The sequence below is a fragment of the Sphaerodactylus townsendi genome, linkage group LG10 (assembly GCF_021028975.2).
Source record: "Sphaerodactylus townsendi isolate TG3544 linkage group LG10, MPM_Stown_v2.3, whole genome shotgun sequence".
NCBI lineage: Eukaryota > Metazoa > Chordata > Lepidosauria > Squamata > Sphaerodactylidae > Sphaerodactylus > Sphaerodactylus townsendi.
The window spans coordinates 22,514,627-22,532,590 of record NC_059434.1 but is presented as its reverse complement, the minus strand read 5'-3'; the positions used below and the strand labels follow the sequence as shown (position 1 = coordinate 22,532,590).

Below are 17,964 nucleotides of genomic sequence, written 5' to 3'. Positions count from 1 at the left end.
CAGTGATTCCAGCCGTGAAAGCCTTCGACAATACATTGTGGGGCAACCTTCAGTAAATGTCAGCAGGGAGAATTCCTTCAGCTGCACGCAAAATGTTGGGTGTCAGCTGAAGGTGAAACTGCCGAGGCAACAATACAGTCTGGTGGGGAATGTCCAAATTCTCCTCTGAGGCCTTTGCTGTCTGAGCGGCACATCAGCAGCCGCCTCTCTTTGGGATGTCCCCCAGACGTCTTCTTTTGGGTGTTTGGAGTGCAAAGATGCAGTCACCTCTTTTTCAGATTTCCTCCAGGTGTCTTTTTTGTGCTGTGTGGAATGGACCATGGCGAAAGAGGATTACTTTCTCTGAGAAGTGTTTGTTCCAAGAGACAACACCGGCTTCGGAGAGAGCTTTAATGCATGCAGAAAACTCATTCATTCTAAAATAAAATAAAGAAAAATTTAAAATAACACATTTAGCACAGAACTGAAGCTAGAGCATAATAACTGAGCCCACAAAAGGTGCTCTGACATAGTCTTATTGGACAATTTAAAATTTAGAAGGAGGCAGTGGATAGGATCAAAGAGAAATAGCTTGACTCTTTTGATTCCTTCACTTGAAAAGATTGCTAAAACTACTCTTTGGTTCAGATTCTGAGCCTGGCTGTTCTTGTATCTCAGCATTGCAATGATTCTCCCATAACTTAGGCCTGAAAAGGAGTGCTTGGCCTTTCAAGAAAATGTTGGTGACTGACAAAATATTGTTATTATCATTTATATTTTTAATTGTTTAAATGTTTTATCTTGTATTTTTGTATGCTGACTTTTTGTGCCTGTTGTACATAGCATTTGTAAAAGCAGAATATAAATAAGCTATCCTTCATTAATTTATGGGGTATTGTCCAAACCCCCCAAAATATAAAAATATTTTGAGTGGAGGACTCATGAAATGTCTGCTGGGTTTTTAAGAAGAATGTTGTTTTCATTAATGAGTAGTCAGACTTCATTTTTTTTTAAAAAAGCAAAGAAACGTCCATGTCTTCTGGGCATTACATTTTATTTCAGTAGTCTATGATACAGTGGCATATAGTTCTCATCTAAATCAAGTGAAGGGATTGTCCAAAGAGGAACAGTTATTTTGTGTAGTTCATTTGTGAAGTTGTCAAAGCAGAGTGGCTTCTCAGAGGTTCAGGCAAAAAACAACCAAAACAAAAACCAAAAAAAAAATCAAAGTAAAGTTCTTAACTTTGCCACTGGCAATAAACATGATATGAAAAAAGAGGGTTCCCATAATTCATCTTTTTGAACAGAACATACCAGTCACATCATGAAATAATATAATCAGTCTCTTCAGCCACTTTAAATCTGATAACATGAAAAGAAAAATAAAGACATGAGATGCCAGTCACCCCATTCCAGATGAAAAGATGTAGGAGCATATCTTGGTTATGCATATTCCAACTTAAACTGTTCACACAGAGATGGCAACATAATGTCTGTTCTTTCTCTGGCTCCAAAGGACAAACGAGAGCGTAGTCATGTTATATATTCATTTCATTAAAGCCCTTTTCGCTGAGACTTAAGGCAGATTATCAAATATATAAAACAATTCAACCAGACAGTATAGGACATTCAATAAACAATACAACTGTATCAAAATTACAGGAATTATTAGAAAACAATACAAACAAAAAACCGTCTGAGACTTAGCATACCATAATGCAGAATGTAGATTATAGAGATGGAAGATAAATTTAATAAAAGTAAGGTGGTATATTCAATAAACATTTCAATAGACTACAGTCCTATCATCGTCATCTTATATTGTAATAACTAAGGCCGTTTCCGCACGGCCCAAAAACGACGGCCTGGGGGCGGTAAAAACGCTGCCCCCAGGCCGCCGTTCGCACAGGCGGCAGCAGCGCCGACCTGACTGCGCTTCCTTTCCCCCAGGGCGGCGTCAGGCCGCCCTAAACAACAACCCTTTAAAGGGGTGTTGTTGGGGGGGAAGCGTCTTCCCGGTGGCGCGGTGCGAACCGCGCCGCCGGGAAGACGCTGTCTCCCTTCTCCGCCCCACTCACGATGTCTCCGTCGTCGCCTGCTGGCCGTGGAAGCCCCGCCCACACTGTCCTCTGACCTCCAGGGTCCGGAGGGGCGGCGTGGGCGAGGGCTCATAACCAACAGCAGGCGACGACGGCGACATCGTGGAGGGAAATTAAAGCGGAGGAAGAGGCGGCTCCGTGTGGAGCCGCCTCTCCTGCGGGGGCCTCTGCTTGGCCTGCTGGCACGCTTGCGTGCGAACAGGCTTGCGCCCCCACGCCGGCAGAACTCTTGGCGGCGTGGGGGCACATGGCGGCCGTGTGGAAACGGCCTAAGCTAGCTAAATCTGTTAACTAGAGCTGTGAAAGAGCAAGACAGAGCTTTCTACAAAACTGAATAATGCTCCAGATTTGCAAAACACCCCCACCCCCGAGAAATCTAAAAAAGTATACATTGGTGTTTTTTTTAAAAGTCAACATGATAAAGAGCTATAGTTTTTTTTTAAAAAAATGTAAATCCTCAGTGGCAGTTGCTAGGCAACCACAGGATTCTAGTCTCAGTTTTTGCAAGTACAAGGCGGGGGGGGGGGGGCAGGGCCTTTTCTAAGGCTTTCTGAGGCAGAAATTGGTGTTATCTTCTTATGAAAAAACATATGGTATGAATAATTGTGTCTTATCTGGTCTTTCATCCCATTCTCAACATGCCAACTTGTAAAAGCAACTGAAACTGAAGTTTTTCGTCAGGTGCCTTGTGATGTTATATCTTTAGGCTCCTATTGCAAAGAAGGTGTTAATTAAAGATTAAAGCAATAACCTTTCCAAATGAGTTTCCTTGCCATGAATGGAATAGGTGAAAACATTATGTTATTTAGATTGTTGTTATCCACCACTCAAGTAACATTTAAGGTAGCTTGGACAGTTCATGGAATTCTAAGATTATTGGAACGCACGGAGGCAAATAAATACATTGGAAGCATTGGAAGCAAAACTGTTTTTTACAAGGTTCTAATTAGGCAGAAATATTGTGCTGTCATTTATCAGTGGAATGAAATGTTTCAAAACCAATAGCTTAAACCTGTTTTGGGCCATACTCTCAAGTAAGTCTCAAGCTGGATGTCAAAACAGAGGCCTCTTCCCCACATGCAGAATAATGCACTTTCAATTACTGCACGGAATAGCAAAATCCACTTTCAAACAATTGTGAAAGTGAATTAAATGTGTATTATTCTGCATGTGTGGAAGGGGCCAGAGTGACAAACTTGTTAATGGGCTCCAGCTCAGTAACCTCATCTTCTGTCCTCCCCTTACACATCTTAAGCTTAAGTACAATATTTGTGAAGTCAGAATTAAATGTATACATTTCTCTCCCCTCCCTTGCTTGCCACCCCTCCCCTCCCCTCCCTACAGTAGGGTGGGTGGGTGGGCCAGGTCCAGATGCCACCCCCTTCCCCTCCCTTGCATGCCACCCCTCCCCCCTCCTCTCCCTCAGCTAGGGTGAGTGGGCCATGTCCAGATGCCAGGCCTCCTCCCCTCCCCTTCCTTACATGCCATCCCACCCCTCCCTCTCCTCCCTTGCATGCCACCCCTTACTCTCTCCCCTCTCTCACTCCTCTTCCCTTGCATGCCACCCCTTCCCTCCCTCCCTCCCTCCACTAAAAAAAATTCATAGTGCACTGAGGGACTTCTAGATGCATTTGCATTGTGGAACCCAGCCACAGCTTGCCATCCCATGCCAAAGGAGGCTAAAGGTGTTTGCTTACCAATTTCCTTGTGTTGCCATTTTAATGTACAACTTGTGTCTCTTTATGCTATTCGACTGATGCTAAGTAAACTGCAAACAGTCATTGCAGAGATATGATGGTAGCTTTTTCATACTGGCTTTGATTATTTTATTCTGTGCCTGTCATAATACCCGACCCTGAAATCTGTCGCTGCCAATCAATACCACTTAACAGCAACTTTAATAAATGTGAAGGGAAAAAAATTAAAAATAACCGAAAATGAGCAGAAGTACAGCCTTTTAAAAAGGAGTGTTTTGATTTTCAGTGCTTTGTGAAGGGGATGAAAGCTTCTTGTGCTCCAGTGGGATCTGCATCCCAGGGATACTTCAGTGCAACGGCTACAATGATTGCGATGACTGGAGCGACGAGACACACTGCAGTACGTCATTTAAACATGTCAAATAACATATGTCTGGGGCAGGGGTCTGCAACCTGCGGCTCTCCAGATGTTCATCCCATCAGGGGTAGGGGCTGATGGGAATTGTAGTCCATGAACATCTGGGTTGCAGGTTGCAGACCCTTGGTCTGGGGAAACACTACCAGTATTTAGATGGGCTAAGTAACAGCTCACCTATTGTACCAAGAAAACAGCTTTGCGTGGGATTTACGTATGTCTACTTCTGATGGCTCTTTCAGAAAAATCTACGAACCTGTTTATCTTTAACCAGCCTGACCATAAACTGTGCTTGCAGACCTTTTAAAATTTATGTTTTAAAAAGTACTTCTTCGTTGGTCATTCAACAGGCGATATATCTGGAAAGACACACAAGGATTCTTTAACTTTTTTTTGTGAAAAAAACTATCTGGGTAGTCTCCCCACAAAGGCTATCTTTGTAAAGAGGTCTTTACAAAGATCCATCTTTGTTTACATGCCTTTGATCAAGTTGCTGGCAGTGTTATACCACAGTGGTGGAATAGCCAGTTTTACAAAATTATTTCAGGTTACTGCCTAAACTTGGTTGCAAAAATATTGGTCCATAAAATAGGTGCTATTCTAAAGAACATGTGATCTCTCCAGTTCGTGGTGTATTCAACCACACCCCCTTTCTCTTTATAGACGAGGAAGAGCTGAAATCTGAATCACAGTCTGAATCACATACCTTAATGAATGCTGTCAAATGTTCTTATGCCAGTGCCTTCCCATAAGCTGTATTACAAGCATCAAAGATTTTATTTTGTCTGTCTGAGGAGGGCCACGTGTGTTGCATTTACTGTTGTCGCATATAGCGGCATAAACAGGTTGTTGCCAAACAGGGAAAGGGGTGCTGCCTGGCCTCTTTTGTTTCTCATTAGTTTCAGTGCAGTTCATATTCTATAACAGTGGTGGCAAACCTATGGCACTCCAGCTGTTCATGGACTGCAATTCCAATTGGCCATGCTGGCAGGGGCTGATGGGAATTGTAGTCCATGAACATCTGGAGTGCCATAGGTTCGCCATCACGGCTCTATAAGAATCGAGCTGGGTAGAAGGACCTTAAAAATTAACAGCATTTTATTTCAGCATAAGTCTTCATGGACTAGAACTGATTTCTATAGATTCAGCAAAGAAGAGGTCTAGTAAGGGGCTGCTCTTGCTAATTGTTACGATGTAGGCAAAAGTTACAGAGACAACAGGAGGAATAAAAACAAAAATGCATGTCATCCTTGAGGATTAGTGAAATTAAGCCAAGTAGTTGAAGCTACAATGGCTGTCAGGGGGTGGTTAGAGTTCTGGGCTTGGATATAGAACTGGGTTTGAAATCCTGTTCTGCTATCAGCAGAGCCTGTAGAAAATAATCTGCTATAAATACCTAATAGTATTGTCAGAGGCTTTCATGGCTGGATTCAACTGGTTGTGGTGGGTTTTCTGGACGGTGTGGCCGTGGTCTGGTAGATCTTGTTCCTAACGTTTCACCTGCATCTGTGGCTGGCATCTTCAGATGCACCTCTGAAGATGCCAGCCACAGATACAGGCGAAACGTTAGGAACAAGATCTACCGGACCAAGGCCACACAGCTCGGAAAACCCACCACAACCTAATAGTATTGTTTATTTGAATAAAAAATTCTACTGTTTAATAGATACCCCTCCCCATTAGTCTGCTGGCTGGTTGACTTCACAAGGGAGCAATCGCTGGTGACAAGGGTCGCTGGTTATCCCTGGGAAAGTTACGTACAGTTGTATGGAGGCTGCCTAAAATCTGTGTCTTGTGGTTCAGCTCCATGTTGCCTTCATAATATATAGAAACCAGATCTCATGGTTTTCCTAGAGTTACTTTCCATGCCAGTATATCTCCCCCTGGCTGCTGACCCTGGTGTAAGAAATGTTGATGCTGTTATAATGATCACTATGTGATCCATACATGCAAAATGTGCACTGGTGGTGGTAGGGCCCACCCTTTCAGCTCAGTCTACCTCACAAGGTTGTCACAAGGCTGAACTCAGAGCAGCATGGAAAACAAATGCAAGACATGTTCACATGAGCCAGTGTGGTGTAGTGGTTAAGAGCAGGTGCACTCTAATCTGGAGAACCGGGTTTGATTTCCTGCTCTGCTGCTTGAGCTGTGGAGGCTTATCTGGGGAACCAGATTAGCTTGTGCACTCCAACACATGCCAGCTGGGTGACCTTGAGCTAGTCACAGTTCTTCGGAGCTCTCTCAGCCCCACCTACCTCACAGGGTGTTCGTTTGGGGGGGGGGGAGAAGATTGTCAGCCCCTTTGAGTCTCTTTACAAGAGAGAAAGGGAGGATATAAATCTAAACTCTTCTTCTCAAGTGTGATAGGAAGCCAGATCAGACAGTACTACTATCTTTTATGATGATAAATGGGGCAAGGCAAAGAGTGTAGCTATTTTCCCTTTCAGCGTTTCTAGTGCCTTTGACCATTTACACATGGGTGTTCAAATAGAGCTCATGTTATGTAATATTGAATGCATGTGAGCTCAGATCATATGGTCAGTTTTTGAATTTAAATTTTACTAGGTGAAATGGGATGACCTATATTGAATAGTGTGCATATGGATCCCACTCAGACTTTGGTCTCTTGTGGTGGTGTTGGGCATGGACCAGGTTTGCAAGATGGTGAAGCAAAGTGCATTCTCACTGTCATCCCCGTTCTCCACCACTGGCAGATAAATAATTGGGGCCACGTTGTCTAGCCTTTGCCTGGTAAGAAGGGCTTTGTGAAAGAAAAATAGCAAATGGATGATAACTGCTGACATGAATGGCACCTGGCATTGATACACTGAGAGATTTTTAAATATTTATTCAGTGGCAGTAAGATGTTTTCTGAGAAAACAAGCTAATGGTTTCAAAAAATATAATGCCTGTTAGCCAAGACCATAGCAGTGACAACCTTGCTATGTATCTGATTCCCTTGATAAAATATATATGTGCAAATACGGATTCAAAGCATGGATGTAAAATGAAGTGTGATCTAAGCCAAGGAAGTTGTTCTGAGAAAAGGTCAGCCAAAAGAAAGAAAGAATGACCAGTATTAAGCATGAAGTAATCTTTGAGTTACAACATAGGGATGGGTAAACATAGAAAACTGCCAGGATAACTCATGCTGTTGCAGATTCCAGACAACTAGTGCACTGAATTTTAAACTCAGTTGGGTGCTACATTACTCAATATTAAAGCATCTACAGAGTACACATATTTTCATTTAGTCCTGAATATTTGGAATATCATGTGCTTGGTATTTACTATCTTTCATTCACTGTGTTCTTTCAGAACTAAATATAGATTAGTCTGGAAAATCTAGGACAAAGTGATCTATCACATGCTTTCTTCTTAAATGGCACTGATAGTTTGTACTAGCGTGGTGTACTGGACAGTGTACTAGGCTTGATTCACAATATGCACCCCACCCTCAGGCATGAAATACAGGGCCTAATTACAGTTGCTGGAGAAGTAGGGAATGATTTTGTTGATATGGCTGCAACTGTCCACCGCTGGGCTCAACTGCTCTAGCATCTTTATATATCCCCTGATCAGGGCCAACAGGCTGCCAGGATAGACGTGGCTCTCAAGCACTTGGCCTCCAGTTCCTTCAGACTCTTCTAGTCTCCCCTTCTGGATTGTGACATTGGGGTTCCTTAACGTGCTAAGATGCCATAGGGTCAATCTAAATGCCATATCTCAGTGAGATAGATTGGGGCTAGATAGAACAGGGGTCTACAACCTGTGATTCTCCAGATGTTCATGGACTACAATTCCCATCAGCCCCTGCCAGCATGGCCAATTGGCCATGAACATCTGGAGAATCACAGGTTGCAGACCCCTGGGCTAGAATGTTGAGGAAGGTCAAGGTTTAATTCTTTTCCCTTTGGCCATTTCCTTAATCAAACTCCTCAGTTGCTTTAAGCCTGGGGGAAAAATAAATACCCTCCCCTTTCCTACCCCATGGCAGTTAAAAGCAACCTGAATGTGATGATTTCAATAAGGGAAAAAGATAAATCCACAGTCACCAGTGTCTCATCCAATATTTATTCCCTCTGTCCCTCTCTTGTGGTTGCTCCTTAAGGATAAACTAAATCTCAGGAATCCAACTGTTGATTCCTGCCTGGTATGCAGCTCTTGAAGGCACAGAGTTGATATGTTTATAAACCGAGACATTGTTCTTCTTTAGTTTGAAATATGGCTGCAATTGTATTAATATTTTGTTTTACACCATTCAGTCCTGTCCTAGCACTGAAATATGTTCTGGGACTGAAACCTAGTTCAAATTAAGTTCAGGTAGATAGCATTGCTGAGTAATTAATGAAAAATAACTTTTCTAATATATTGTTTTTCAGATTGCAGTGAAGAATTATTCCGCTGCAACACAGGAAAATGTCTCAATTATACATTTGTTTGTGATGGGTATGATGACTGTGGAGACCTAAGTGATGAGCAGAATTGTGGTAAATGAAAATATTCTTCTTTAATAGTAGTTAATAGAGTGAATGGAAGTTAATAGAATAGTAGTTAATAGCAGTTAATAGAGTAGATTCATTTCTTCCCAAATTAGTGAGGAACAAGTCAGGGCCCCACCAGCAGTAGAAAGTGGAAGAAAAGAATCAAGGTGTTGAATTAATCCTTTATTGCTATTTCTTGATCCTAACATGTCTTGCCAGTGCAATTCATTTACAACATTTCATAGTTAAAAATCTTAGAAACCTAATGTGAAAAAGTCTTTTAGAAAATTAAGACATTATGTTAGAAAATTCTTTAGCAGCAAAATTAATTGATTATTAAACAAAGTAATGTGTAACTGAACAATTATTCTACTTGCCCATCACAGCATACGTATCCAGTCCCACCTTGAGTAATAATGATCGAGTCAGGCTCAAGGGGTCATAGAGTCTAATGCAGTACCTTTTCATTTAACCCTCTAAAGGACTATAGTTCAAAACATTCTTAGGCTCATTGTATATATAATATACTTATCCAATTTTTACATATCAGAGTGTAACACACCTTAGAACTGAACAGGTTCTATTTATACCAGAATTAGCCTTTATCACTCAATTACAAGATGTGATAACTTTGACTTTAAACATCTTAAATAAGGTGCTTGAGTTCCAAATTTTCATTTAGCCCAGATGGCACCAAAGATTTTAGCCTTAAAATCTGTTCTGCCTCTTTCTTCATAAGCTTCTTGTCATTATCTGATACTTGTTATATTGTCCAAGAAACAATATCCACTGGGGTACATTTCCTCCCCCCCTCCCACAGGAAATGTGTAACTAGAGGGGTTCTTATTTTTCTGAGCAAGATGTTGCTTCTGTGTACAGTAATGCATGTTTTAAGGCATGTTCACAGTAATGCATGTTTTTAGGCATGCTCGTGCTTGGTCTGTTGCTGATGGTAACTCCTAGCTGGTCTGGCTGGAGGAGGCTAAAGGAGTATCTCCATTGTCACTGCTTACCGTTCGATCTTGAGTAGGCCAAACAAACATGTAGCTAGGTTCTGATATTATGATGGTACATTCGTGGCTAGGCATGACAGCAGCGGTGACAGTGAATGTGCAGAGCGAGCTAGCAGGGTCCATTTTTTTTGCAGCTATCTCTGCTGCAGGGCCACTGCTCAACACCACTGTGGGATATGAACAGTGTTGCTGGGCAAGCCAGAGGAATAGAAGTCCAAGGGATTTTGGCTGGACTATGACCACTACTGAATAAACATGTGTGCATAACTTGCACTTGCAGGCTGATGGTACACAGAGTTATGCACACATGTGTTTTCACCACTTCTGCCCAGTATAAATCCACACACAATGTATGCTTATGTAAAACAAAAAAGGGGAAAAATCAATTAATGGAGACGGGAAACAGACTTTCCTTTGTCAGCTCCAGCATACAGTGAGCCAGAATGACAAACACTGTTTCTTTGTACTGTCAAAGGCTTTCAACTGGTTGTGGTGGGTTTTCTGGGCTGTGTGGCTGTGGTCTGGTAGATCTTGTCCCTAATGTTTCGCCTGCATCTGTGGCTGCCATCTTCAGAAGTGTGTCACAGAGAGAAGTCTGTTACATGGTGTAGAGGGAGTGCATACGGAGAAGCTCTCTCTCTCTCTCTCTCTCTCTCTCTCTCTCTCTCTCTCTCTCTCTCTCTCTCTCTCATAATACTAGGATGCAGAGAGCATCTGCTGAAGCTGAAGGGTGAGAAATTCAGGACAGTCAAAATAAGTATTTCTTCACACAATACATAGTTAAGTTGTGGATGTGGTGATAGCCACCAACATGGAAGGCTTTCAGAGGGGAGTGGACGTGTTCATAGAGTACAGGGCCATCCATCCATTCCTAGTCAAAATGAATACTAGTCATAATTCATTCCTCCAGCATTCTCTCCAGTATCAGAGGAGCTTGTCTGTTATATGAAGTGCTGTGGAACACAGGTAGAACAATGCTGCTTCAGTAATCTTGTTTCTGGGCTACCTGGAGGCACCTGGTTAACCACTGTGCAAACAGACTGTTGACTTGATAAGCCTTTGTCTGATCCAGCTTGGATTATCTTATGTTCTCCTAGGAGGAAGAGTGGGATGAAAATGTGACAGATGGATAGATGCCAACTGTAGTTCCTGTCCAAGAAATTTGATATTTTCCTTGTTTGCTCTTGACTATCAGAATCAAGTATTATGTATTATACAGGCACTATGCAGTGTACACCTTTCTAGGTCCACTGAAGTCTACTTAATAGCCTTAGAAAAGGCCCTGCTTAGCATGGCACTGATTTGGCCATGATTCGAAGAACTGTGGGCTACTTTTGCCTTCCAAGCACTTCTTTGTATTTGTGTTTCTCACACAGCTGACTTCCTGGCAGCATAACAAACTTCGCTGAAACTAAGGGGTGTTTCAAAATCTTGCTTTTGTAACATCAGAGAGTTTCAAAAGTAGGTTTGTTTGGCACTGAGGAAATAGCACTTTGATATTTTATGGGATCTGTGTTCAAAGACTAACGTGAATGAAAAAACAACAACAACTCTTCCTTACTGGGCAAACCTAAAGTAGTTCTTTGAATCCTGGCCACAGTTGCTACAGCTGGACATTAACATCTCAAAATATTGAATAGTGGTCTCTCGCCCTGGCATCAATAACAGAACAGCAACTTCCGCTTGGGCAGACATTTTGGCAATCTAATGGTATATTGCAAAGTTGTATTGATTCCTTTCCTTTTGTCAATTGTATTCTGAAAAAAGACTGCAATCCAGTGATACAACACCAGTGTGGAAATGGGAGATGCATAACAATGGACTGGGTGTGTGACGGTGACCATGACTGCCCTGACAAATCAGATGAGGTCAACTGTTGTAAGTGACCAGAGTGTGTGAGTTTTGATATCATTACTGTTAAACCCAATGAAAAATGTATTGCTGGAAACAAACAGAATGAGTAAGGATTTTTGGGTTGATTTCTGGCAGATTCACTGACTAGGTATTTAGTACCCAGTCAGGTCTAGTGTTTACAGGTGGGGGTCCTGCAAGGAATAGCAGAAGTGGCAGGAATAATTTGGAAATGCTATCTTTTCCCTCAGAGTGTTCCTCTGCAGCATTTCCTAAGGACCACACTTTAAGTTTTATACAGTTTGCCACAAAGATTTTCAGCCATACTACAAGAAGAAGAAGAAGAAGAAGAAGAGTTTGGATTTATATCCCCCCTTTCTCTCCTGCAGGAGACTCAAAGGGGCTTACAATCTCCTTTCCCTTCCCCCCTCACAACAAACACCCTGTGAGGTAGGTGGGGCTGAGAGAACTCCGAGAAGCTGTGATTAGCCCAAGGTCACCCAGCTGGCGTGTGTGGGAGTGTACAGGCTAATCTGAATTCCCCAGATAAGCCTCCACAGCTCAGGTGGCAGAGCTGGGAATCAAACCTGGTTCCTCCAGATTAGATACACGAGCTCTTAACCTCCTACGCCACTACAGCATGAGTTCCTGGTGGCAAGTCCGTGTAAAAATGCCTCAATGGCCCAATTCAGATTGGGACCACAGTGCAGGCAGAAGAGAGGCTCCCTCCTTTCCCTCTATGCCCTCTCCCAACACTGAGAAGGCCAGGGGAAGTGTTGTTTACCTCACTGGGAATGTTTGCATATGTAGCTCTCTGATGCAGCAAGTCCTTGGACTACTTCAGTTCAGGAGAAATGGCATGGGGGAGCAGCAGTGGCGCAGTGGTTAAGAGCAGGTGCACTCTAATCTGGAGAACCGAGTATGAATCCCCACTCCTCCACCTGAGTGGCAGAGACTTATCTGGTGAAACAGATGTGTTTCCGCACTCCTGCTGAGTGACCTTGGGCTAGTCGCAGCTCTTCGGAGCTCTCTCATCCACACTCACCTCACAGGGTGTTTGTTGTGAGGGGGGAAAGGGAAAGGAGATTGTAAGCCCCTTTGAGTCTCCTTACAGGAGAGAAAGAGAGGGTATAAATCCAAACTCTTCTTCTTCTTCTTTTCCCATGCCTTAGTCCCAGATCAAATTTGTCTCCTGCGGCACCTTTATGTGAAACTGTCACAAGACATTGGAAACTGCAATGCGTCTACCAGTCACCATTGGGAACTCGTGTAAAACATGATGTTTAGTTTGACCCTAAGCTTCCAAGACCTTGAGTGGAATAATTTCCCCTCCCCTCTTTTATCTCTGCTCTTGGCATTCCAGGACTGCTTTATTCTCATTATGGTGTTCTTAGAAGATTTTCCCCTGTATTTCTTTGCATACCTAGGAAGTTCCCAAAAATGAAGACTGTTCTCTCCTCTCCTCTCAGAGTCTGTGCTGTAAAATTTTAGCCGGTTACACTACAGCAGCCAATTGTAATATTAGATACATGATCTCTCCTAGTCTTTTTAGCAGTAACGTGTTTATTCCACTGTGTTTCCCACATTTTCATTATCATTTGAACAAATTATACAAGCTTGAAATTCACATGACACTAGTGATCGTGTCATTTCCATTATATTTTTATCCAGATTAAATAACTGTTTAGGAAATGGATATCCTTACAACCTTATCAGAATATCTTCCTGTTTTCCCCAGCATGTCATAGTCAGGGACTTGCAGAATGTAAAAATGGACAGTGTGTTCCCAGTGCATTCCGGTGTGATGGAGATCATGACTGCAAAGATGGAAGTGATGAAGAAAACTGCAGTGAAAGTAAGTATATTTAACAACTCATAGAGGAAAAGATCTAGAATCTTAAACCATTGCAAATGCATGTTTTGGGGAGGAGTACAGATTTGCTGTTGTTATTAGTCCATCTTTCTCACTGAAACTCAAGGTGTAAATTACACGGTGTAAATTAATGCATTAAACAGGATGATAATCTAGGGTTCATTCCGCACATGCACTTTCAAACGGCTTTCAGTGCTCTTTGAAGCTGTGCGGAATAGCAAAATCCACTTGCAAACAGTCGTGAAAGTGGTTTGAAAACGCATTATTTTGCGTGTGCGGAAGGGGCCTAGTAAACAATGTCACAGGATGAGGCACTGCAGGAATCTGAGGCAGAACTGTCATGTGCCAGCACAAGTTCATCATTGTGTCTTCTGTGCATTCTCACATGGTACTGCACAGGTGCAGGCCGGCCACAGAAAACTGCTTTCCAGAAGCTTCAGAGCACTTGGAGCACTCTCCCTCCCCTCTATCTTGAGTCAAGAGTGCTGCCGTTTCCCTCCCAAACAGTGACGTACTGGGGGTGAAGAGACCACTCCTCCCTCAGTTCTCTCTTTGCTGCAGTGGAGAGAGGACTTGCTTCATCAGAGATCTTATATTCTCCTCAGAGGCACTTAATTTTCTTCATCAACATACTGTTGTCTTGAAGTGCACAAAGTGTGAAACTAAGATGGCACAATATGATGAACACAAGCAGAGGCGTAAGGGGGGAAATTGTGCCTGGGGTAAAACCTGGTCCAGGCAGCCCCCCAATTCCCCTGCACCCCACTTACCTGGCTCCACCAGCCGAAGGAACAGCCTAGCGGGGCGGGGCCAAGGTGAAGGTGTGGGGGGTGATTCTCCACCCTCACATTACCAGCTGGCGTGCGCCCTGGGACATATGACCCCCACAGGTCCTTGTGAGCCTCTGAACACAAGGAATGTTTATTCTGTTTAGGTGAAACTCATGTTTCATTATTGTTTCTGCATAGTCCTACGGGGACTGCGCAGGCGAGTCACAGGAATGTTTTTTTTCCAAGTTTCTAGAAGTTTGCTGATGAGTGCTCCTCTTCCCCTCTGTCATGCATTGAGCCATTGGCTCTTCCTGCCCAGTTGGACAAATGATGGAGGATCAGGGAGCACTCTTCCCTCAGTTCTTCCTTCACTGCTGTAAGGATAGGACTTGTTCTAAGAGCTTCACAAGAGATTTATAAATAAGATAGTTAATGTGGTGATTAAAAAATCCTCTTTAAAAATGCAAGTCTTGTGGAATGAAGATGGCTCAAAATGACAATCATGCAGTGGCGTAATGCCAAGGGGGCGGTGTGTGTGTGCGTGTGCATGACGCACTGGGTGTGTGCCCCTGCGGGAGCGTGGTGTGTCGGGATGGGACGGGGAGGTCAGGGGCATGGAGCGCACACGGGGAGCATGCAATTCACCCTCGCTCCGCCCCTGCAAGCATGCCGATTGTTTGATATTTTTGACAAGGGCCATATTGTTTCTGCATGTTGGGCCTGCTTATTATTTACACCTAAGACCTATCAAGAAAGGCTAGCATGCCTCAAAGCTGCCCTGTATGAAAAATCACTGGGTGTTTTGGATCAAGGTTCACGAGTTTACCAAAAAACCCCTCTCCCCTTCAGTGTCCTCTGAGGTACAATATCTTCTTTGGGTGTGGAATCAGTTCTGAAAACACAATGTAAGAATTGACAAGGTCTGATATTGATTCCTATGTTTCTTATAAGATGGCTCTCTTTGCCCTGGCGGCTAGGAAACTACGAGCAAAGTATTTAAAGCGCTGTTTGAGCGCTTTAAATACTGAGCCCTCCGGGGATAGGGTGGTATAGCAAGTTTAATAAATAATAATAATAATAATAATAATAATTTGAACTGATTTTCTAAAGTACTGGAGATTAACTTAGACGAGCTGAAGAAGCTGCAAAAACATCTGACGTATTTGATGGGGCATTTTAATTTAGAGATTGCGAACACTAATAATTAATATTTTAATGTAAAACTAAATTATTGTTTTAATTTAAATTATTGTTTTCACTAAGTTACTGTTTTAACTGCATGTATCTCTGTATTGTTATAGCCAATGGCTCAAACAATAAATACTTGACTATGACTATGACTATTGACAAGGTAATGGAATGCTGAGAGGTGTCTTAATAGAATCACTGGCTAAACCAGTCTCTTTTGACAATAATAAATAATGAAACATGTCATGTAAGGGGCAATTGCTAGAATGTAGGACTTTAGACTTTGCCCATTGGACAAAATGTGCTAATTCCTGTTTCCAGTATACTGTCCTATTGTTTGGTTTGGCCACTGCCCCTTATATATTCACAAAATGTAAGGGCATAGTAGTAGTCCTTTTATGATCCAAAGATTATACCATCTATTTGTGATTGGTTGCTTGTTGGTCCTTCAAACATGGAGCAACAGTGTCACATTCAACTGGCCCTTGATATTGTGTCTAGGCTAGATTTGGCAGTCAGCTGGGACAAGGCTAAACTGTGCAACTTGCAGTGCATTCGATTTATTGGGGCAGTTCTCAATTTTATGGTGTCAGGGGCTTCCTCCCTATCTGGTCATTTAAGGGCACTCCAAATTCTGGCCTCCCAAATTTTGGTCAACCCACACCCAACACATTGTTTATTATACCACAGGAGCCCTCAAAGCCCTACCAACAAGTGGCATGGGGCAACTTACAACCAATGGGCCTGGAATCCAGCAGGTGACCAGAAAGGAGGGGGAACATGGGATCTGCTGTTGTCAATGACGTGATATCATATCTCTATAGGAATTGCTGAAAAAAATTATGGTAAAAGCAGAGTTTCAGGAGATTCCTAAAGATAACTGAGAGCACTTCCTAGTTTTCCCCAGAAGTGATGTCATGCTGTCAGTTTGACAGCCAGTTTTTTTAATTTAAAAAAATTGTTTTGCTACTGCTCTGAATGGCAGTGGAAAATGGGAACTGAAGGTGGGTGATATGAACCAAGATGCAGAAGCGTAAACCCTGACTCAAATCATTGCAGCTAAGCTAGAGTAGGAATGTGGAATGGTCTGGTATAGCCAGAGGTGGGATCCAACCAGTTCTCACCACTTCTCTAGAAGTGGTTACTAATTTTTTCTGAGTGCCGAGAAGGGGTTACTAAAGCAACCTCCCTGCCCAATAGGGACTGGAGGTGCGTGTGTGCGGCGGCGCCACTGTTTAAATCCCACCTGTTATTAAAATTTTTGGATCCCACCACTGGGTATAGCCCAATCATGCCCATTCTCAGAAGCTAGGCAGGGATGGTGCTTGGATGGGGGACCACCAAGGAAGCCTCCACAGAAAAAAGGCAATAGCAAACCACCTCTGCTTCTCAACTGCCTGTGAACATCCTGGGGTTGCCATAAGTCAATAGCAACTAGATGGAACATACATACATAAGCTAGAGCAGAGGTCTGCAACCTGTGGCTCTCCAGATGCCTGCAACCTGCAACCTGTGGCTCTCCAGATGCCTGCAACCTGCAACCTGTGGCTCTCCAGATGTTCATGGACTACAATTCCCATCAGCCTATCGGCTGATGGGATTTGTAGTCCATGAACATCTGGAGAGCCACAGGTTGCAGACCCCTGAGCTAGAGTAACAGCAGTTTTTTTTAAAAAAAAAGTTAATTGTGTGTCTGTTAAATTCTTGCTGTAAAAATCTGTTCCTGAGGTCTGAACAAGCAAGGCAGAATATTTTTGTGACCACTTGATGTTTCCATGAACAGAATGCCTTTTGACCGCTCAGTACTCTCTAATTTAATTACTGTTATGGTTATTATAGTGACTTCAAATAGTGATCCAGACACATTATTTTGGGATGCTAGGCAGAACTTTTGGTAACTCTTGCCTCTTTAATACTGACTATTTGATTGGTCAAAATCGTTCCACCAAACAGCAATTATTGTAAAATCTTGTTTTGTCCTTCCAGGTCAGATACTGTGTCACCAAGGAGATCAGAAATGTACTTCTAGATCCTGTCCTGATTCCTGTAGCAACTCTTCTCTCTGTAATGTGAATAACAGCAGTGTAGATTGTAGTGAGTAACGTTTATTCTTTTTATCAGTTCTCTCTCACATGCCTGCTTCCAGCAGCTTCTATATTGGTAGCATTAATGATTGTGTGTTTCAGGACACTGGAGAAAATAATCTTTCTGTTTTAGTTACTTCTGATGAATAATGGTCACATGTCTCAGTACTTGAAATGTTTTTGATTAGGAGAAAACAAAGCAAAGGTGTTTGGTCACTTGATATTATCCTGACTAAAGATATAACAAATTTGTTGTGACAACTGATTCCAGTTCTCCGTTCACAGGCTTTCTAGCTTTTATTCTGTTTGTTAGGCATTTGCTATCATGACAGATTTTCAAAATGCACAGTAAAAGCATAAACAATCTGGCATGAAAGAAATATGGTGACTCACAAATCTATCCTCTTTTCAATTCCAAAATAGTAAAGTGAAACAAATATATAAAGGGAATAGATTGCATGTACATACCCTTTATTTTTCCATTGCCTTATAGTAGATTTCCATTCAATAG

The 17,964-nt window shown here is 42.5% G+C and overlaps 1 protein-coding gene across 1 annotated transcript in view; it reads left to right on the top strand.

Annotated features, from left to right (window-relative positions):
- Positions 1-17,964, top strand: part of CORIN (corin, serine peptidase) — a 106,914-nt gene that overhangs the window by 39,257 nt on the left and 49,693 nt on the right. The window contains 5 exon segments of the mRNA XM_048509608.1: positions 4,062-4,175; positions 8,573-8,680; positions 11,455-11,565; positions 13,277-13,393; positions 17,356-17,463. Of these exon segments, the coding sequence (XP_048365565.1) occupies positions 4,062-4,175; positions 8,573-8,680; positions 11,455-11,565; positions 13,277-13,393; positions 17,356-17,463 (558 nt within the window).